Genomic DNA, 22,598 nt, shown 5'->3' on the forward strand with positions numbered 1-22,598 from the left:
AAACATCGTCAGTGCAAGACTAAAGGTGTACAGCACCAATGATCCTAAATTTTCCATGGTTGCATCTGTCATGATCACCTAAAACCCATATTCACTTCATATTACTGATATGGTGAAAATTTCACTCGTCTTCAAATCCTGAGAATTCATCACTACTTCCCCCAAGTCCTGAAGCATCACTGGAAGTCATCACCACGGTCATCATCACTGTTTCACTGTCACTCTCATACAGTAAATGGTCCTCAGTACCATCCATTGAATTGCTTATACCACACTTCATACGACTTTAACTTGGCAATCGTTTTAACTGAGCACAGGCGATATTCAGACTTAGGGCATTTGATACAGCCCACATTAACCTCCTCAGTACATGTTTCCTGAACTGAATAAAGTCATATGGCGAGCAAGAATAAACTACCCTATAAAATACATTGCTGGGCTGAAGGGATTATAATAAGCGGATTATCAGTTCCCTAGCCTGACTCTTCCCACTTCTACTTCCTTAACTACACCCACACCAAACTCTCACCTACACCTTAGGATTCTGGTCGTTTCGGCCGTAACGTCCAAAATGGCAAACGACTTTACAACCTAACCTAACCTAACCTAACCTAACCAATTTGGACGTTACAGCCTAAATGATCCCCATTGCCGATCATGAGAGCTTTGCTTAGGCAGCAGAGATGCAGAGAGTGAACGTTGTAAATAATTCTGATCGCTTCATCTGCTAAGAATACAGCAGAAATGGTGGACGCTGATATGAATGCCCGTCAGGCACTGCTATTTCAGATATTGCATCAGTTATGCTACTCAGTGATTTTTATCCTATTTTCATAACAAAATACTGTAATTGGGTGTGCCCTGAGTTGCATAGACATTGCTAAAGTACTTCACTTGGCTGAAAAAGTGAAGCTGTAACTTCAGGCAGTACTGTTTAACGTTACAACTGTTTTTCCTGTTTTTTGCTATTGGTATAATAAGACTTCACTTCTATGATACTCTTGTCAGGCATGAAACAAAATGTCACTAAGAGAAGCCAACCATATGAGGGTGATTGAATTTCCATATGCGACGAAAATCAATTCTGATGACTTGTCAGGTTCGCTTGCCAGCATCTCTCCAGTATGACTGCTTTGCTAGTTAGTAAGTGGATGGCAAGCAAAGTGGTTATGATTGCCTTTCAGAAGGTTAGCAGACAGTTCACCAGTGAGCATGTTAGCTTGCTAGAGTAGGGTGTACGCTAGACGCTAAACTGCTAAGTTGCTAAACCGCTAAACCCCTTGACGGTATTGGCCAGTTGAGCTGAAAACAAACCGTGAATGCTTTGTGTTCTTGAACTTGCGTGTTTTAATATCTGCTGCATATATACACTCACAAAATGTGACAAAAGTAACTGACCTAATTAGGGTTACTGAATTTCCATACGTGACGAAAGTCTGTTTTGATGACTTGGCAGTTTCACTAGCCAGCATCTCTCCAGTATGATTGCTTTGCTAGTTAGTGAATGGATGGCAAGCAAAGTGGTCATGATTGCCTTTCAGTAGGTCAGCAGACAGTTCACCAGTGATCATGTACGTTAGCTTGCTGGAATAGTGCGGATGCTAAACTGTTAAATTGCTAAACCGCTAAATATCTTCACGATGTTAGCCAGTTGAGCTGTAAACAAACCCGCGAAAGTTTTGTGTGTTTCTGATCTCGCGTGTTTCTTAAATCTGCTGCATATACACACTATAGTAGGACTCGCCTACGTTTGCGGCTGTGGTGTGGCCCGCACCCTGTGTACAATGGTGCCACGTTTCCCCAACTTGCGATGTGAAACGGAAGCTATTTATGTACAAGGCAACACAAATACGATAAGTTCAGATGAATAAAACTTACACTTGTGTATTTTGATGGATGAATCAACAGTAATCTTATTATGCATAAAATATTTATACAGTAACACAGAAACATGGCATACATATTGTACAGTGTTGCTAAAAGAAATTGTAGTCACTTTTAATGTTTTTTAGCATAGTTTTAGGGTGGGTAATAATATTACAGTTATGGATATAAGAGAATGAGCCTGAAAAAAGAAGAAATATGCCAATATCCAAAGTAAAAGAAATAATTCATATAATTCTTTTGAGTGGCAACACTGACAACCCAGTCTGGCCTAAGGTAAAGTACGTACCTCCGTAGACCCAAGCATAGCTTGTACAGGTGTTGCTAGGGAAAAATGCTCACATTTACTGGCTTTTACCGTAATTTTAAGGGCGAGGAATAATCACATTTATAATCATAAGCTAATATGTAGGACAAAATAGTAGGCATATGCCAATACTGAAGTAAAAAAAAAAAAAAAAAAAAACATTATTCATTCGCGAGCGGCAACACTTCCACACCCAGTCGGTGGCCTTGACCTCAGGGGTGGTGTGGAGAGAGAGATGGAGGAAGGGGAAAGAGAATGAATGAATGAAAATCAATCATGGTACTGCAATAACGGGTCATCTGTCGCCGTATACAAAAAATGATAAATATCACTAAATATAACAAAACCAAAATAACAAATGAAAGCACAATTATAAACAACTTATAAAAGAATCAAAAGTACTCAGGGTGGCTCACATCTCCCGCCAGGAGAGAGAGAGAGAGATAACGGTATAGAAAACGTGGCAACACTGTACACAGGTGCGGGCCATACCATAGCCGCAAACGTAGACGAGTCCTACTATAGTGTATATTATTTTTTAAAATAAAACCAAGTCTGCATACTGTAGAAAACACCTGTGGTTGCTAAGCAGTGAGATGATCATCTTTATAAGAGTTTCTTCTCAATGGAGCCAAACTAACCCGCCTTAGTCTAGCGTGCAGGACGCATGGGGATATTTTAATGTAACTTTGAGACAAAAAAGTGCGTCTTACATGCCGCGAAATACGGTAATTGTTGGACGAAGTGGCGTGTGGTGTGGGAGCTTAAATGCAAATAATCAGACATATAAAATGAGTCGGGTGTGTTTACAATGTGGATAGTTTCTTTGTTGGAAAAAAAGTTAACGATGTAGGAGCAGTAAAAGTCATGTTTTCGCCTTTAGTGCAACGAGTGGGGGGGGGGGAGTTTGTTCCCAATCTTTTTTATGAACTGATGGTCTTTGGTCGAGAAAATTCAGGTCTTTTGGTATGTCAAGACACTAAATATTGACGTAAATAGTTGGGAAAGGTAATTACAGTGTATGAGTTCATTTCTTGTGAATTGTACTGTCATACAAATTACACCATGTCATACAAATTACACCGTGAGTCTCACCACCAAAACGCTGTGTTTATTCATGATTACTGCATTTGTGTGTATCTGAGAAGGATGCAGTCACTTCACGCTGACGACTTCGTTATAGTTTTTCCTTCCTTTGTTGTTGATGACTAATGACTTTCAAAAATAGTTTCACTGCATTTTATTTTTTTAAATTTATTTTTATTTTATTTTATTTTTTTTTTTTAATGAGCACCAAAAGTGATTCCTGGTGAAATATGTGTGATGCTTGGTGGCCATGATTCATGTGTTGCTCAGGTCAGAGGTTCCTGATTGGTAACGAGAACTTTCAAGAAGCTTAGTGGCAGTCCTTGGTGGTTAAAATTTTTATGGGGTAGTATAAGGGGGCAAAACAATGTTAGGTTAGGTTAGAATGCACTGATGTGTCCAGTTGGTAAGATCATACTTAAACACACTGTCTTGGGTGTCTTAAGTTAGACATATTTGTAATAACCCATCTTAAAATATATTTTTAATGAAAAATATCTGGCTTCTAGAACCTTTCCTATTTTACATGTAAATATATGTCACATTTTAGCGCAGAATTGATTTTGCACGTGGTTCTACATAACCTATCTCATGTTGTATGAAGACTGTACTGTATTACAGTAAACTCAGTTATCCATCAGTGCATTAATTGGCACACATCGTTTTCCACCCATCACAGCAAATGACTGAATTTCTAAAATTCCCTAGGAAGTTCCCAGATTGAAAACCGCTTGATCCTTTGTGAGTCTAACCTTCTAAACAGTTCAGCACCGTGAGTCTCACCACCAAAACACTGTGTTTTAATTCAGTGCTGTGAGTCTTCATCACCAAAACACTGCTTTTGATGTTGCCAGATTTGGCAAGTATATAATTCTTTGTTACCAGTATTTTTTTTTTTTTTTTTCTAAAATAATTTTTTAAGCATATCCTTCCTCCTTGACACATTTCATAGCATGTTTCATCTTGTGTACCTTATCCCAAAATGCTTGTCAATGCATCAGTCCCGTCCCCCCCTCCCTCCCTCAAGGCTGCCGCTCTCTGTCCATTAATGCCACATGGCAGCCATATTGTTAGGATGCAGCTGTGGATATGATGGAGTTCCTCATATTTGTTGTCATCCATGTCATGCATGTTTTGTTGGCCTCATGCTTTCTGCTGGCATGTGTCACTATCACACCTCCACTTGCCAAGCTCCTCAGAAAGGTCCTCCCTCTGGAGAAGAAGCAAGAGATTATTAGTAAGCCTGACGAAGAATGGACAGCAAGCTGATTCAAACTTCAACACGGAGTTTTCTAACAAGAGGACACACTGAAGCTTTGGACACATTGGGTATGTGAATAGACAAGTTCTGGCAGAAGCTTTTAAACTAATTGATGACTAAGGTCTGGTTGTCAGTCAGATTTATAATGCTGATGAAACTGGCCTCAATTGTCACTCAGTCCCAATTAATACCCTGGCTTGTGAAAAGGAAATGCCTTTGCTTGGCTGCAAAGTTAGCATAAAGCTTGTGTCAGTTTTGTGCATGGCAAATTTAACAGGTGTACATTGGCCCAAACCTGTTTATTTGAGCACACAAAACAACCATATTGCCTTTGTGAGTTAATGGATAGGTTCCCAGTGGTTTATTACCACTCTGTGAAGGCTGGGTGCATGCCCAAAATCTTCTTGGACTGGTTTTTAACCATGCTGTGAAGGAGAGTATCAGTTATCAGACGGCAGTTCTTGGCTACGGTTGTGACCAGGTGAAGGCTCTCCTAATCATTAATGTTCCTGCTTACCCTTCTGAGAAGGAGTTGGTTGGAGAGCATGATCATGTTGGGTGTCTGTATTTGCCATCTAATACAAATGCTGTCCTGTTGCCAGTGGACCAGGATTTTATTGTTGCAATGAAGAGCTCATACCATTGGAGTGTCCTTGGAGAGGTTATGCTTGTGCTTGAAGGTGAGGAGAAGGCAGCTGGTGCCAACTCGAGAGGTGCAGATGCTTGAGAATCTGAAGTGGTTCAGTCATTTTCTGCTGGGCCCATGCCTTGAAGGATGCCCCCACCAGCACTCTGGAAATGGGTGGAAGTGGCTTCTTTAGAGAGAAGAGCCAATTGTGGACTTTGCTAGTTTTGGGGCCTCCAAATTCCACCAGCATTTTTGGAGGTCAGGGGAAGGCATCACCTGTGATAAGTGGCTTGAGGTCAGTGTGAGCAAACAGGGCCATCAGATTGGTGACTAATGGGGAAATTGCCACCTCTGTGACTCCATCCAGTGAGGTCAGGGAAGACAAGGATATGGACAAAGAGGACATCATCCCAGACATCTCTAAGCTGCAGCAGATCCAGGAGGCGATGAGGGTGCTCATTGATATCAAATTAATGACTATACGTTCATTTGGTATGCATTTGATCGTTATAATCGGTGAAGACATACCCAGCTTCAGGTTAGCAATGATAAAAATTGCTTATACAGCACATATGGTGATCCTGTGCAGATCCTCTATGTTATCAATGGGGGTTATGTTCCAAAGATGTTGTCAATATCCATATCCCCCGATACCAATTTCCTGATGTACCCCGTTATATACAGTAATCATTATGTAATTCTTACAAAGCCACTCATATGTTATGTTGTTTTAAAGTATTAAATGCATTTCCAGTACTGTATATATACCATTCCACCATAGGCTAGTATTACCCACATACAGCTACAGACACTTGAGAGTATTGTTTAAAGCAAGTGTGAGATGTATACTGTAGTTGGAAATGAGTGGAGGCAAAAGCAGGTGGGTAACTGTATAACACAAAGCACGTAGGATGGCACCTTCAACATGTATTGTTACATAAATATTTTATTATTTTCCACAGAAGTAGCTACAGGCGCTGGGAATAATTTTTGTGTGTGTGGTGTGTAAGGAATAGCGTGTAGAGATTGAGAGGCATGATAGAATTGATCTTGCTGGAGAGTCTCTTGAGTGTGTGGATTTTTTTTTTTTTTTTTAAATATATATATATATATATATATATATATATATATATATATATAATGGGAAATGTTGTGGAGTGGTTGGAGGAAGTTCAGGGAGCTGTTGCCTCCTCTTACATTGAGAGGGCTCTCCCTCCGCGTTGAGAGAGCCTTGTATGCCGTACATGGTAGGAGTGTAATGCTGTATGGTTGTGATACTTGGCAGTAAAGGAAGAGGATATTTATTGGCTTAAATGTATAGAACTGATAATGGTTAGATGGATGTGCAGTGCATCCTTGAATGTGAGGCCTGGGAGCTAGAACTGTGATTGAAGAGTTGAGAGGAAGCATGAGACTTGAATGCATTGGTGTTGTGATGAGGAGGGGTAGAATGAGATGGTTTGGACTTGTTGAGAGGATGGAAGATAGCCGATGGGTGCAGAAGGTGAGAGATGTGAACGTTGAGGGTAGGGTTGTGAGAGACAGACCAAAAAGGACCTGAGGTGAGGTCAAAGTGTGTGACCTCAGGGATGAGAGACTAAATAGGAAGATTGCCAGAGATTGAGTAGCCTGGAGAGCTGCCATTAGTTGACAAAAGCTGACACATACATGTATATTGGAGCCTGTATAAACAATCTGATTTATAAAAAGTGAGAGTGAGATGCATAGATGGAAATAAGCGGAGTTGAAAGCCAGCCAATAGCTACATAGTTTCCTAAAACAAATGAGATATGCTGGCACTGCCAGCTTGCCTATTTATGTATACATTTCATATATTTTCCACTGCAGGCGCTACAGGCACAGAATATATTTTGTTATTTATTAAAAGTGAGAGTGAGATGTCTAAGTTAGATGGAAAAGGGGAGAACCAAAATCAGGCAACTAGCTGCATCTTTAATGCTGGCACTGCCAGCATGCATATTTGTATCATCATCATCATCATTTCCCTCGTGCTACGAGGGCATCAGGTAGTGCTCATGAATGGAATGTCACACAGCCATATTGGAGAACTTCTGCCTATCAGAATTCTTTTATTCCCCAAAATTTGTCTCTGTGGAACTTGCTTCCCCAGAGTTGTTTCCCCCCAAACTTCAACGAACAGCTGTTCAAGTCCAACTGTTACAGATTTTGTATGAATGGAAGATGCCAAAAATCTGGTGTATGGATTATTATTTTTTTTATTCTTTTGTTTTTCCTTCCTCTGTTCTGTTATTAGAAAAAGATAAATAAATAAGCGAGATGCATAAAAGCCAATGGGTATAGCAGAAAGGGGGTGAGTGGCAGGTTGGCGAGAAGACACTACCATTGCTATTTCTATCTATCTATTGCCAGAGGCCTTAATCCCATACGGGGTGGCCACAAACAAATCATCTCCACCTCACCCTGTCCCCAGCCATTTCACTGCCTTCTCCCAACTCACACCCCCCTCTTTCATATACATCTCCACTCCATCCCTCCATCTCATCCTCAGCCTCCCCCTCCCTCTACCCCCCTCCACCTCACTCACATACACTCTCCTCATCAGTCTCTCACCCTCCATCCTCTCCACATGGCCAAACCACCTCAGTGTGTTCCTCCTAATGCTTCCTATCACATCCACACCACAATGCTTCTTTATATCCTCATTTGTCAGCCTGTCTCTCCATGTGACTCCACAGGCTCCTCTTAAATTACTCATTTCCACTTCTCTCACTCTTGACTTGTGTCCTTCCAACAACATCCAAGCTTCACTTCCATATGTTAGAGTTGGTATCACAATACTGTCTTGTAGTAACTTTTTCACTTCCATGCTCACTTCCCCATTTCTTATCACTGCTTTCAAGGAACCAGCTACCTTCCTTCCATGTTGTACCCTTTCAAGCACTTCATCCTCCAAACTTCCATCCTTACTCATCACACTCCCCAAGTACTTAACCCCTAAAACGCGGGGCATCGCGTTTGCGACGCTCGCCGAAAAGGACATAATAGCGGAGTGTCGCGTTTGCGATTCGAGTTAATTTTGAATAAATGTGGGCAAGGATGTTCCAGCTGGTATTGTCTGTCAGTACCACCACCCTTTAGCTACAGTTAGCATACTTTACCTTTGTACTACTGACCTCCGTTGTTGCCAAGTATCACATTCCCCCCCCCCCCCACGGCCCGGCCAGCCTGGCTGTGATACATGGCAGCGCTCTGACTGCTCAGAACTGTAAATCTGCGCTCTCCTCTCACAAGCAGTTTATGCTAATAGGAAACGCTTGTTTCCCCAGTTGTAACACTAGCTTTTTTTTTGCACGGTTTGCCCCTGTTTAGCGTCAGTTTACCACAGGCTTTCACAGTGACATTATGGCGAGTTCTAGCTCGTGCGAGTGGCCGACAGGAACGAGAATAAAGTGACGGGCGTAAGGCCGAATAAAAAGCGTGCTGCGGTGATCTTTTGGGAAGTAATATGATTGAAAATAATGTAGTATACGTGTTTTTAGCTGTGAAAATGGAAACGTTTGTTGAGTGACGGGAAGACCGCCGCCATGCTGCATGTCGGCCGTACACTTCGTTGATTTTAGCCTTGTTTTCAGTGCTTATTGTACAGATACGGATTCCAAACTACCTGTACGTTGTAGTATAAAGTTTACTGTGACAGAATGAGGCTGTGGTAGAGAGGAAACCGGGTTGCTGGAGGTGTGAAAGTGAAGATTTTGTTACCCAACTTTGCAAGTCTCCACAAGTCCTTGGGTAGTCCATGAAGGCTCAACACCTGTCTCTGGAGAAAGCTGAATGTAAGTACTATCTGCCATACCAAGTATAATGTTGTAGGGTTAATCTCTGATTTTTGGCTAATATTTTCCTACAGGTACTCAGCCCACGATCGAATTCCACCACCCAAGGGGGGGGGGGGTCGGCTGTCAATGGCCACGTATTAGGGGTTAAACATACTCATGTTTTCCAGTTCCTCTCCATCCAACCTCATTGTACATTCACTGACTTCACCTTTTTCAAAGACCGTCACTTTACTCTTCCCTACATTCACCTTTAGATTCCGTTTCTTACTCTCCCAAACTCATCCACCAAGCCTTGCAGCTCCCCTTCGTCTTCACTTAACAACACTGTATCATCTGGAAACAACAGTAAATAATTAATAAATAATTCATGGCTGGGGAAAAAAAAAAAAAATCCACATATATTTGAAACAGTAAAAAAAAAAAAAATCCCATCGGTAACGAGGATGTACTGTAACTTTTTGGTGTGAAATACTGAAACTTTTGGCTTTGAAAACTTGCCAGGAAAGGGTGCTAACCCCAGTGGAAGACATGGTGCTACTGAGGGCACTGAGGATAAGCCTAAAAGGGTAAAGTGTAACCTTTCCATTGATGTTAACACGTTACCCGCGTGCTGAGCCACTGGTGTACCATTTGATGTCTTCATTTCTAGCGTGTTGATACACTGATGGTGCAATAATGAGTAATACAGTAATCCCTCTAATATCCGGACGCCCAATAACCGAACATCCCCACTAACCGAACCTTATCGTCCTGGGATCAAACATTCCCAAAATGGTCCGAAAATCCAAAAAAATTGGAAAAAAAATCGATTTTTTGCCGTCCGTAATTTGAACTTGCCGCGCGCGCCGCGTGAGAGCATTGTTTTGGTTCGTCATTCCTCCGACGTCCGATAGAGCGCCGCTGCATCCTCCCCACTTCCCGCCTGTCTCTCACCGCGACAAGACCTACGCTCTTCGTCATGGCTGCCCACGTGCTCGCTTTTGTGGTGGTGCCGTACTTGCTGCAAGGCCTCCTGCTGCTCTCTGCCCTACTCTTAGTGTGTGTGATGATGGCCCCGCCTCCTGAGAAAAGGAAGAGAGTGGTGTTGACTCTGGAGAAGAAACGGGAGATATTGGAGAAGGTTGATGCGGGTTGGTCTTCCTCTCGCATTCTCCGCGAGTTCAACCTGGCCCGGTCGACTTTGTTTGATATCAAGCGTTCCCGAGACAAGCTCATGCAGTACACGGCTGACTTCTCGTCGAGAAGCAAACGCAACGTGGAGAGGAAGGTTATGTTTACTCCCAAGTATGCAGAGATCGACCGCTCCACGTTGATTTGGTATCGACAGCAACGTGCAGCTGGTGTGATGGTACGTGGAACGGAGCTGAAGGCTGCTGCTGAGAAGTTTGCAAGGCTTCACGACGCCCTAGACTTCAAGGCATCCGAGGGTTGGCTCTTCGCGTTCAAGTTGCGACATGGCCTTACTAACCGTAAAGCACATGGCGAAGCATTGGACGCTAACGAGGATGGAGTGGACGAGTTTCGGCACAAGGTGAAAGGCTTGATCGACAGGGAGGGCCTCACTCTCGGTCAAGTCTATAACGCTGACGAAACTGGCCTATTCTATCGCTCGGTGCCAACGAACACTCTCGCCGATGAGACGGAGAAGCGTGTACCTGGCCGCAAGCTTTCTAAGGAATGGATATCTGCTTTGTGTTGTGCCAATGCTAACGGCATGCACCGGCTTAAGCCCGTTATTGTTGGCCGTGCAAAGCAGCCTCGGTGCCTTCGTGGGGTGATGGATGTCCTTCCTGTCGTATGGTACCATTCTTTGAAAGCATGGTTCACAGCTGTGATTTTCAAAGACTGGTTTCACCATCACTTCGTCAAGGAGGTCATACATTACCAGACGAAGACACTGGGAATTCCTCGCGACCAGGTAAAGGCTCTCCTTCTCCTCGACAATGCACCTGCCCACCCGTGCGACAAGGACTTGGTTGCTGAGAATGGCCGTATTAGGTGTATGTTTCTGCCACCCAATACGACTGCTCTCATTCAACCAATGGACCAAGGAGTGATCGTGGCAACAAAGCGCCTGTACCGTCGGAAGTTCCTGGACGAGGTGATGGTGGTTCTCGAGGACGAGGACGAGCGCAGGGAAGGACGTGACACTCGAGGCAAGCGGACTTTGGAAAACCTTCGCCGCTACAACATCAAGTCTGCGCTGTACAACTGGGCTAGTGCATGGAAGGAAGTCCCTGTGAAAACTCTTGAAAATGGTTGGTCTCGTCTGCTTCTCGGAACAGATGTGGAGTACGATTTCCTAGGGTTTGACGTGGATGACTTCCATGCACGGCTACGTACGCACGGCGACGATGTTGATGTGGACGATGTTCGTGAGTGGTTGGACGACGACGAGGGCGATCCTGGGTATCAGACGTTGTCTGATATCGAGATCGCGTCTTCGGTTGCTGGTGTCAGTTCCGAACTTGAAGATTCCGACGACGAAGGCGATGATGATGCAGACTCCGCCCAGCAGGACACTACTCCAGCCATCCCCAAGCTGAGCGCACTCCGGGAACATCTAGAGTTCGTCCTAGACTACCTGGAACACCCGGACTGCGACAGGGAGATGGGGCCCTTGGGACTCGTGGAGGAAGTGCGTGCTTTCCGGCAGCGCATCATCAATCGCCAGAATCGTCGGTCCTTGCGTCAGTCAACGATTGACAGTTTTTTCAGGCCCGTGACCCCCGCTGTGCCAAGCCCTGGTTCCACTCCGTTGCCTCCCCAAGACAGGCCCTCATGCTCCGAGCCACAGCCCAGCACATCAGCTACAGTGGAGTCACCGCTCGACGTGAGTTTGCGGCTGTCTTCAGAGTCTTCTGTAGTCGGTACGCCATCACCACTACCCACCGATGCACCCCTTGGACGCCTGCCAGTGATACTCTCGGGCTCTGACAGTGAATAAACAGCAAGAACTTCTCCACTAGACCACACGGGAATTTTGAGTGTTGTGCAGTGAAAAACGGTGTGTTGTGTTAAGGTTTTCAAGTTGGGAGAAAAGACTAAGTAGAAGAGAAATTTAACGTAACTAACCTTCTTTGTTTTGGCTTTGGAAACTTAAAAAAACTTGGGAAAAGTTAATGTGCAACACTTAAATTTAATGGAACATTATTTGGACTAAAGTGAACACTGTGAAAAGAACGGACTTCTGTGTGTTAGTGACTAAGTTCAGTGCAAGACTTTAGGAAGAGTGTAGTGCAAGTGCTTCAGGAAATCGTTCTTACTGTCAGAGTCCGAGAGGAGGCGGTTATTCATCGAGGTGGCCAGGGACTTGCTGTAAGTAGCCAAAATGTTTCATGTTGTACTATTTTCCATACTATATTTACCAGAATGTTTCATATTGTATTTTTTCCCATACTATACTTACCAGAAAGTGTCATACTGTACTTCTTTCCATACTAAACTTACCTCATGCATGTGCAGTAGGAATGTGTTTTTCAGAGTTCGGTTAGGTTCGGTTAGAGTCCATAAGTACCAGAATGTTTATTAATGTATGAACATACTTCTAAACCCACATTTTATGTGTCTATTGCATTTATTTCAGTCATTTATGTGCCTTATTGGTGTGATTTGGGTGTTAAATAGGTGCTATGCATGTCCGGAGGGAGTTGTATAGGTGTTTCTCTGTGTTAGGGTCCGTAAGTACAAGTCCATAAGCTGGGGCCCAATATCCGGACAAAACCAATATCCGAACCTACCGATGGCTCTATTGATCCGGATATTGGAGTGATTACTGTAATTTGTTTTCACTTTTTGATGTATTTCACCTTTACGAATATTTGGTGGGCAGATTTTTTTTTTGCTGCTTCTACAGTAGAAGACATGTTGAATAGGATTATGATATAAGATTAGAGAAATGCCTATTTAGTTAGAGAATATATATCAGACTTCCACTAGTGACTATTACATTTCATTTAGATGTCAAACAATACTATTAATTACACAAAAACATTGAAAAACACCTCCATGTTGCAGAACTAGGGCCATGAGATGCAAATACAGTTTTCTTGAGCAGACAAACAAACAAAGAGTAAATTTACTAATGATAAATTTTTGTGATTTTTTACTAGAAGAAAAAATGGAGTAACCACTCGTGTTTCGAACAGTTCTACATTTATTTTGTTATAAAAAAAGATAAGTCTGTCTATGTTTTTGGTTATTGAACTTTTTTTAATAATTATAAATGATTAATTATAACCAATATTTGTAATTATCCCTGGCTGGATACTGATGATTACTATTATGGCATTCAACATACCCAGCTATCATTTTGCTTGGTTGCAAGAAACACTGTCTTCAGTGATGCAAAAAAAAACTTTAGGAGGCTGGTGAAGAGATTAGAAGGAGGAAAAATGAACAAGAAACAAGATAATAATAAAAAAGGTAGTGTTGGACCTTTGGTTGGACTTCCTTCAGTTACCTAAATAGGTAAGTGCCACCTGGAACTTCACGACAGAGAATGAGATGGTAACAAACCAAAGAAAACAGAAGCACCAGGTAAGGGTGAGCGGAGACTGCGCTACCTGGGCCAAATTAGTACATTACCTCAGTGATCCACCGGTGGTGCATCATGCAACATGAGAAGAAAATGTCATGATACCACGTGGTGGGCCACCACTGACACACTACTTTTATGAAGGCATATCCCTCATTGGTACTCAGTAAAGCAACATAAATCCTTTCACTGTGATAGATCCTTGCAGACTTCTGTGAGAGAGTTCTGAAGTGAAACGTGGCCTGGGAGAGAACTCATATTGCCGAAATGAGGGTAACGTGTTAAATTGAATTTTGTTAACCCCTTGTCCGTGGGGATGACTGGACCGCGCCGTGCCCCTCCTGTGGGGATAGCAGGAAATCTAGACAATACACGATAAATTATTTACTTCCAGGTCAATGGAAGTATCACTTAGCCTTTTCCCTTTTTATATATATATATTTTAGTATGAGAATAGGTCATAAGCGACCAAGTGCACATGGGGTGTTGCCAGGTGATAAATTAGCTACTTCATGGCCAATGGCAGTATCAGTCAGCCTTTCCCCCCTTTTTTTTATATATATTTTTTAGTATGAGAATAGGACATAGGGCACATTTCAATGGAAAAAGTTAATAGAAAAAACCTTCTGGGAGTTGCATTGCGTGGCCAGGCTGTAGCTAGGTGGGGGAGAGGGTAAGGGAGGGGAGGTGAGGCAGACACAGAAAAATGGCTAAATTAGTAACACTGGATGCATGTACTAGTGGTATTAGCAGCGCTGCCTATAGCTGCACGCTGGCAGTACTGATAGATGATGCAAGACCGCACTTGAAAGCCTGGGTGATTTAAAAAATCCCTGGATCACAGAAGTGACGCACCGCGGTATGGTACTTATGTAATGAGCATCACGGTAGTGACGGCCCATGGGTGAGGAGTTAAGCACCATAAAGACAGACGTGGGTCAAACAAGATTGCAGAAACCCTTAAGTTCTCCTGCCATCTCACCACATTGCTCACCTACCGCCTCACTGCTTGGCTGTCCCACCATCTCATCTCATGATTCCCCACCCGGAAGCCTTGGTGACAACTTGAAACAGCTGACCAGTCTACAATTTACTTTAAGTAGTTTTTTGAGATTTTGACCCTCAGCGTATCCCTATTGATTCCATGTAAAATTCACGTCAGTGTGCAGTTGATTTGTATGCGATCAGTACATGCATGACATAACCTGATCTCAAAGTGGATCATTACTGTACCTCGAGCACCCTAACACTGACCCCATTATCATGCAGCCATCATGGGTATCTGCTTTGTGAGAAGCATTGAGGGGGTGACCCCCCACCAGCAACATCACCCTTATAAACAGCTGTCTATCTGGTTTTTCGTACAATCGCTGACACCAGCAGCATCTTCGCCCAAGCCACAGTCCAGCACTTAGACCTCCTCCAACTCCTGCATCCCAGATCCAGGACTTTTATCATCACCCAGCGGGACACCTCTACCACTTCAGTGTCCTACTCTGACGTTCTGCCTCTCACCCCTTTCATGATATCTTCTCCCGCGGAACTTATATTTCTGAGCCCCACAGTGCCCTCACCAGCAGGAAGCCTTGTGCCCGTAATCAACCTTGTGGCAACCATGAAAGAGGAGGAGGAGGTGTATTGTAATATCACTTATGCCACTGGACCACACAGGATTTTTCAAGAAATTTTCTTGTTACTCTCTGGTTAGTTTATTTACTCTAAAGTCTCCTGTTTGACTCTCTCTCTCTCTCTCTCTCTCTCTCTCTCTCTCTCTCTTCGTCCCCTTGCTTGGCTAGTTCTGATCCTCTTTGTGTCTGCCCTGGTGTCCTGCTTCACCCTGCTTAGCTCTGCATCCATGGATCAAGTGCACAGTACAGTACATTGACATTATATCCTGCGTATTACAGTACTGTGTTTAAGGGTTATACAATACTTTTCAGGTATAGGATTTTATAGTGTGTTAGAACCCCTTGGGTTTTGGGGGGAGGTATTGTGTCACTTTCCTTCAGTACATCACCTTCTGACACCTCTTTGGCTGTTATATGTCAGGTGATTGAGAATTTACTGTCCTATTGAGCTGACACAAAACAGAACAGTGAAAGAGTGCTGCCAGGTGACCCTATTTGACCTGTGTTACTTGAAATATAGACATAAACTTGAAAATGGTAGTTGTGATGAATTGTTACCATGCAAATCAGATTTAAATGCAAAGAATAAATTAGGTATTAATAATCTAACTTGTCCCTGGCTAGCCTGATGGTGAGAAACATGTAGGGTTCTCACTAGAGGGGATTGGACAAGTGCCAGTGAGAGAGGAAGATGATGGAGGTAGCCAGGGAGACCAAGAGCGGCCCATTCGCCTTCATCGTCGAGACACGCCACACCACCTTAAAAACAAGCGCATCAGTCCAAGCACCAAGACTGCAGACCTTGAAAAAGTTGCCTCAATCATTGCTCAGGTAAGAAATTCTTGTGTTCATAGCAGGTGCTGTTGTATGAGTATAGATATGTAATTTAGAATTTGGTCAGTTATGAGTGAATGAATATGAGTTGCTACACTGTACTCTGTTTACTGTAACTTGGCTAAAAATTGCCATTTCTCTCTGGAATGATGAATAATAAGAAATTGGCACTAGAATATGTCAAATTTGGAAGCAGTGTAGTATAATTACAGTATAGTTATTCTCAGATGAAGTTAAAGATAGGTGAGTGAAGCATACCCAAGTATCATGTTTGAAGATTAATACTTTCCCACTCTCCTTCCACGATGTCTGTACTGGAACTTCACTAAAATGCAGCCACTGCGAAGTGAATTGCGCAGAGTAAGTTGTTTCTAGTCACGGATAGAGGGGCAGAACCCATACTGTAAGAGCAATTCCAGCAAACCCCATTCCTCCCTTTGTTCCACATGCTTTGTTTCCCTCTGTTTTGCGCTTAGGTTTTGAATATAAATAATATGAGTTTACTGTTGGAAACAGAGAATGGTTTAATTATTTACTTTTTTTGTCAGAATTATTGATGAAGAAATATTCGTGATGAAGAGGGAAGGTTAGCTGACACTGACTTTAAGATGCCAAAGAGCTGTTGTTTGCATGATAACACTGCTTAGAACAATACCCTGTTTACTTGCAGTGTTGCATTCTCACCAGTTTCACCCATCCTTCACAACCTGTGCCATATTACATTAGTTTTATGTTAGTTCCTGAGTAGATTATTTACTACATAATTTTGATGCTTGTCTGTATGAGCTTTCGCATCCCCTTTTGGTGTTTATATTCTACATGAATGAACTCCAAAATGCCCATAAGTAGCTTGGATCTGCAGGGTATGATACTAGTTCATAAGTAAACATTATTTATCACAGTTTCCACACATTTGACAATGTAGTTTACAGAGAGTAAGTTGATGCAACATCTCTGTCAATTACTTTGGTGAACTCTACCCATATATCACAGTCAGTTTTGCTTATTAGGTACAAAAAGATTATCAGATACAAAATAAGAGAGCCAGTATTTCAAATGTCATTACAAGCATGTCAGTGCATGGGTTATGTTGTCAACTTTACAGCATTTTCTTTGTGTATATATCTTAGCACATATAAAACATTTAAAGCTGAATTATACTTGATCACAATGCATCAAAAGTAAGTTTGTTAATTTTACTATACTCCATTTCACCAAGTCTGGCACCATCAGTGATATCTTCAGCATCTGTAGCATCGATAAAGATCCACTGAACTGAATATACCTTTTTGTATTGCCTCTATATATTGATTCTCAAGGTAAAACACAGAGGTTTACCGAGTGCTAAGGATTTACATCAACACTACAGGCATTGAAGACATCACTGATGGTGCCAAACTTGGTGAAATGGAGTATAGATCCGGTAACATACAGTAAAACCACGATATAACGGACTTCAATAAACTGGAATTCGCTTTTATCGGAATCAAGGAGCTACCGGACTAAATTCTTATACAATTATCGGACAAAGTCTGATAATGGCAGAAGGAGTCCGGACAGCCTGACCACTTCATCACATTAAGGTAAATAAAAGACATATTTATCAGTGTACAATATGATTATATATATTACAATATACCATTTGATTATTGTAGTGAATGTATAATACAGTACAGTACTGCAGTGGTAGTAAAAACAGTTTAAAAACTGTTTGTGTGATCCGGACTAATGTCCGATATATCAGAAAAAGTCCGGGGTAGCATGGGGAAGTCCAGATGTTGCATTTATTGGAATTTTGCTTTTTACGGAATGGCTCGGGCCCCAATTAGGCTAGTCCGTTAAAATGAAGTTTTACTGTAAACAAATGCATAAAGAAAAAATAAGCTTAAAAAGAAGTATTTCCCACATCACAACATGATTACAGGTAATGGATATAATTGTTCACTGGGTAGAATTTGAACCTACATCATTCCCCATCAGAACATGGAATCCCTTATCCTAGTTATCTTGTGAATTTCAGTAAGTTTGTAGGAAATTGCCTGTGCTGTCAAACATGCTAATGTTAATGTTTTTTTTCTTTATGTGTGGTAATGCAAATCTTCATTACAGTTATGACTGGCAGTGTGTATTTCTCTAATTTTATAAGTAATTCATTGCCATTGTTGATAAACTGTGTGTTTCATAATGGAGCATGAAGGATATAATGCAACTTTTTGTGTGGTTAGTATATTTTTCTTTCTTTCCACTAATATAAACAATAAAGATAAAGATGTTTTTACTGAAGAAAGCTGAATTGCATATTCTCATAAATAACCTTGTGTGCATTTCATGTTTGCCTAGACTGCAGCTTAATCTTGCTGAGCTACAGACCTCATGTGAGGCACAATCAAGGTCTGCATGTGGCACGCAGCAAGCCTCATAATTATGAGGTACAATTTACATTGGTTTTAAAAGTATGACTCAGAGAAGGTAAACTACTGTAAACAGAGTCAGCCAGATAGGTTAATCAGATAAAATATGCTTGTCTCACATCTTATATTTTACTCGATTAATCTAAGATGGCAGATGGTTTTGATATTTGTCTTGAAAACTAAATAGCATTGCTAAATACCAATGAAGAATGCATAGTGTGTACATAATTTTGAGATAATTCGGTACTGAACTTACACTTTGATAATCATTGCTTTAACTTTCTGTTTATCCTGCATGGATTCCTTTGCTTCTCATTTTATTGAGGTATTCATGTTAAGATAAATTACTTTTGAGCACTTTGAGGATTTGTTGAATGTGGAGAGTGAGAGCAGTGCGAGTATAAGCGGTTGGGGAATGGCTGGGAGAAGAAGAGATGAGAGGAGGGAGGAAGAGATCAGTAGGGCGGAAGTAGTGGAAGCGATGAAGAATATTAAGTTGGGAAAGGCCCCAGGAATTGATGGAGTGTGTGGTGAAATGCTTAGGTATGGGGGTGAGATTGTTGTGGAGTGGATATGGAAGTTGTGTAGATTGGCTTGGGAAGAGGGAAGGGTTCCAGAGGACTGGAATTCAGGTATAGTTGTTCCTTTATACAAAGGAAAAGGAGAGAGAGAAGTATGTGGTAACCATAGGGGTATTTGCCTACTTAGTGTGACTGGTAAAATATATGGTAGAATACTCATTGATAGGGTTAGGCATATGACAGAGGAGCTAGTTGGAGAAGAACAAGGGGGATTTAGGAAGGGAAAAGGGTGTGTAGATCAGATATTTGTTCTAAGATGTTTAGTGGAGAAGTATTTAGCGAAGGGAAGGAAAGTGTACGCTGCCTTCATGAACTTAGAGAAAGCTTATGACAGAATAGATAGGCAAGGTATGTGGAAGGTATTAAGAATATATGGAGTGCAGGGGAAATTGTTGAGTGGTGTGAAGAGTATGTACGAGGGAGCTAGGGTTACGGTGCGAGTGGATGGTGAGCTGAGTGAGTTCTTTGATCTCAATGTGGGACTGAAACAGGGTTGTGTGATGTCTCCATGGTTGTTTAATATATACATGGATGGGGTTGTAAAGGAGGTACAGGGTAGGGCAGTGGATGTGGGGGTGGCTCTAATGAATGAGAGTGAGATTTGGAAGCTTCCGGTGTTGCTGTTTGCTGATGATACAGTACTGTTGAGTGAAGATGAATGGGAGTTGCAAGGTTTGGTGAATGAATTTGAGACAGTGTGTAGGAGGAGGAATCTGAAAGTTAATGTAAACAAAAGTAAAGTTATGGTGTTTGAGAGGAATGAAGTCACAGAGTGTGCAGTGAGGTTGAATGGTGAGGATATGGAGAATGTGATTGCATTCAGGTACTTGGGTAGTGTGATGAGTAAGGATGGAATGTTGGGGGATGAAGTGCGTGAAAGGGTACAGCAGGGAAGGAAGGTTGTTGGTACACTGAAAGCAGTGATGAGAAATAGGGAGGTGAGTATGGAAGTTAAGAAGTCACTGCATGATAGTATTGTGATCCCTACCCTGACGTATGGAAGCGAGGCATGGACCTTGCAAGAGGGGAACAAGTCAAGAGTGAGAGCAGTGGAAATGAGTTACTTGAGAGGAGCATGTGGAGTGACGTGGAGGGACAGGTTGACCAATGAAGAAGTGAAGGAACGCTGTGGGGTGGATGTGGATGTGGTTGAGAAGATTAGGAGAAATATACTGAGGTGGTTTGGACATGTGAAGAGAATGGAGAATGAAAGACTGACTAAGAGGGTGTATGTAGGTGAGGTGGAGGGAGGGAGAGGGAGAGGTAGACCGAGGATGAGGTGGAGGGATGGAGTTGAGAGGTATATTAGGGAGGGGGGGGTGAGTTGGGGGGAGGGTAGTCAAATGGTGGGTGACAGAGCGACTTGGAGGCGTTTTTGTCTGCGGCCACCCTTTGCGGGATTAGGGCATCGGGCTATAGATAGATAGATAGATAGTTTCCAGTAAGCATAGCCTCTGTACTCCTCTTCCTTAAGCATTGGTATATTGTTTAAAGTTTTGCAAATTTTGAACTACCAGCAAATTAATTTTTAGAAGTAAAGATTCCCGGAATCTTATATGCAAATGCACAAAGTTTTTAGCATTATTATTTGAGATTTGTAATATTCACACTACAGTAAAATCCTGGATATCAAGTATCCAGATAACTGGGTTATCAGACAACTGGGAAAATTCATGGATTGGCAAATCATCATCATCATCATCATCATCTGGACAGCCAGTGTTTGCCCAGTTCAATGGGCCACGCTTCCATTCACTCATCATTCAAGCTCCCGAAATCCTGGCTTCATTAGATAGACCAAAAAAAATTCACCACGTTCTGTAGCTTCACATATACCTATCTGGTAGAGCCAGCCCAAGCACTGTCATGTTGAAAAGGGGTGCCAGATCCCTGGTTATGCGCTTTCTGAACAATTTTCATCCCTCCACCACGGTCTCTTGTCAGTCCCTTTGTCCCACCAGCTTCCATTCCTCCCTTCCTCACACTCATCCACCATATCGCTCCCCCTTCTTCTTGGCCTGCCTCGCCTCCTTTCTCCTTCAGATTCACTCAGATATACCATTTTCACCACATTATTATCATCCATTCTCTCCACATGACTAAACCATCTCAGTACACTCTTCGATTCTGGTGTCCACAGACTTCTGCAGTCTGCTTCTTTCGTGTATCACAGTATTTCATATCCTATCCACTCTCTGTACTCCACCTACATTCCTCAGCAGTCCTATCTCGACTGCTTTTACTTTGTACTTTTCATTTTCATGCCACACTGTAGTCTCACATCTGCTTGTTAAAGTTGGCACTAACACACCTTCATGAAAGTCTCACTCAGCTACAACACTCAAGCCTCAGTTTCTTATCAAGGCTTTCATAGCACCAGCTACTTTCCTTCCTTGTGCCACTCTTACTTTCCACTTCTTTTGTGCATTTTCCTCTCTTTTTCTATCACTGTACCCAGGTATTTGAACTCTCTCACTCATTCCAGTCTCTCTCTATTCACTGTGACATCTTACTGGGAGACACCTTCTCTCCCAGTAACCATCACTTTACTCTTTTCTGCATTTACTCTCAAGGCACGATGCTCACAGACATCTACAAAACTCTGCACTAGTCCACCAAGCTCTTGTCCTGTACTGTTTATGCACATAGTACTGCATCCTCAGCATACAAGATATTCCATCCAATGCCATTCATTACCAGTGCCATCCCTCTGTCCTTTACTTGTGTTTTTACTTCTCTCATCACCCCATCCATATATATATATTGAACAACGTTAGGGACATCACGCAGCCTTGTCACACACCCACATTGATTGTGAACCATTCACTTAGATGCCCATTTACCCTTATCCAAGCCTCACTACCATCATAAAAACTCTTAACGACACCAAGCAGCTTACTATCTACACCTTACATGCGCAAAACCTTCCGCAGTCCCTCTCTCTTTACTTTGTCGGATGCTTTTTCCACATCGATAATGCCACGAACACCTTACTGTCCTTCTCACAAGCCTTCTCCACTATCTATCTCACTGCAAATATTTGATCCACACATCCTCTTCCACTCGTAAAGCCACTCTGTTCATTACTCACTAGAACTTTTGATCTCTCTCTTACTTTCTGTCTAATAATTCTTCCATTCACCTTGTGTACAACACTCAGTAGACTTATACCTCAATAATTCTTTCACTCACATCTCTCACCTATATTTTTGTACAGGGGTACAGTCACTGCCTTTTTCCACTCTGCTGGCACAATTTCACTCATCCATGCCTTCGTACATATGTCCAACAGCCACTTCATTCCACTATACCCACTACACTTAATCATCTCTGCATGCACCTCATCAACTCCAGCTGCTTTCTCATTTTTCAGCTGCTTTATAGCATTCTTCACCTAAGCAAGTGATATGTTTCCTGGGTGCTGCATTCCATCTCTGTACAGCCCCCAAACCAATCATGTTAACAGTCACATTGCTCTCTCCATTCCCATTCATCAGGCTTTCAAAATATTCTTTCCATCTGGTCCTTACTTCATACTCATGGGTTAATAAACTACCACTTACATCCTTCACACTTTCACATTTCTTTCCACTGTCACTTCGACACTTCCGCACCTCTTTCCG

At 42.3% G+C, this 22,598-nt stretch overlaps 1 protein-coding gene across 8 annotated transcripts in view; it reads left to right on the forward strand.

The window, feature by feature from the left end:
• LOC145399810 (protein lap4-like) overlaps positions 1-22,598 on the forward strand; it is a 1,200,472-nt gene that overhangs the window by 492,939 nt on the left and 684,935 nt on the right. For 6 of the 8 annotated variants that reach the window (XM_080272363.1, XM_080272366.1, XM_080272368.1 and 3 more), the window contains exons 15-16: positions 15,774-15,980; positions 16,320-16,343. The exons of 1 other annotated variant lie outside the window; for it this stretch is intronic. In XM_080272363.1, the coding sequence (XP_080128489.1) occupies positions 15,774-15,980; positions 16,320-16,343 (231 nt within the window). The remainder of the gene's footprint in view (positions 1-15,773; positions 15,981-16,319; positions 16,344-22,598) is intronic. One more of the 8 variants, XM_080272364.1, reaches the window with a different exon arrangement.

This window comes from Coenobita brevimanus, chromosome 50 (assembly GCF_032717465.1).
Source record: "Coenobita brevimanus isolate Jiangsu-jjx chromosome 50, ASM3271746v2, whole genome shotgun sequence".
Lineage (NCBI taxonomy): Eukaryota > Metazoa > Arthropoda > Malacostraca > Decapoda > Coenobitidae > Coenobita > Coenobita brevimanus.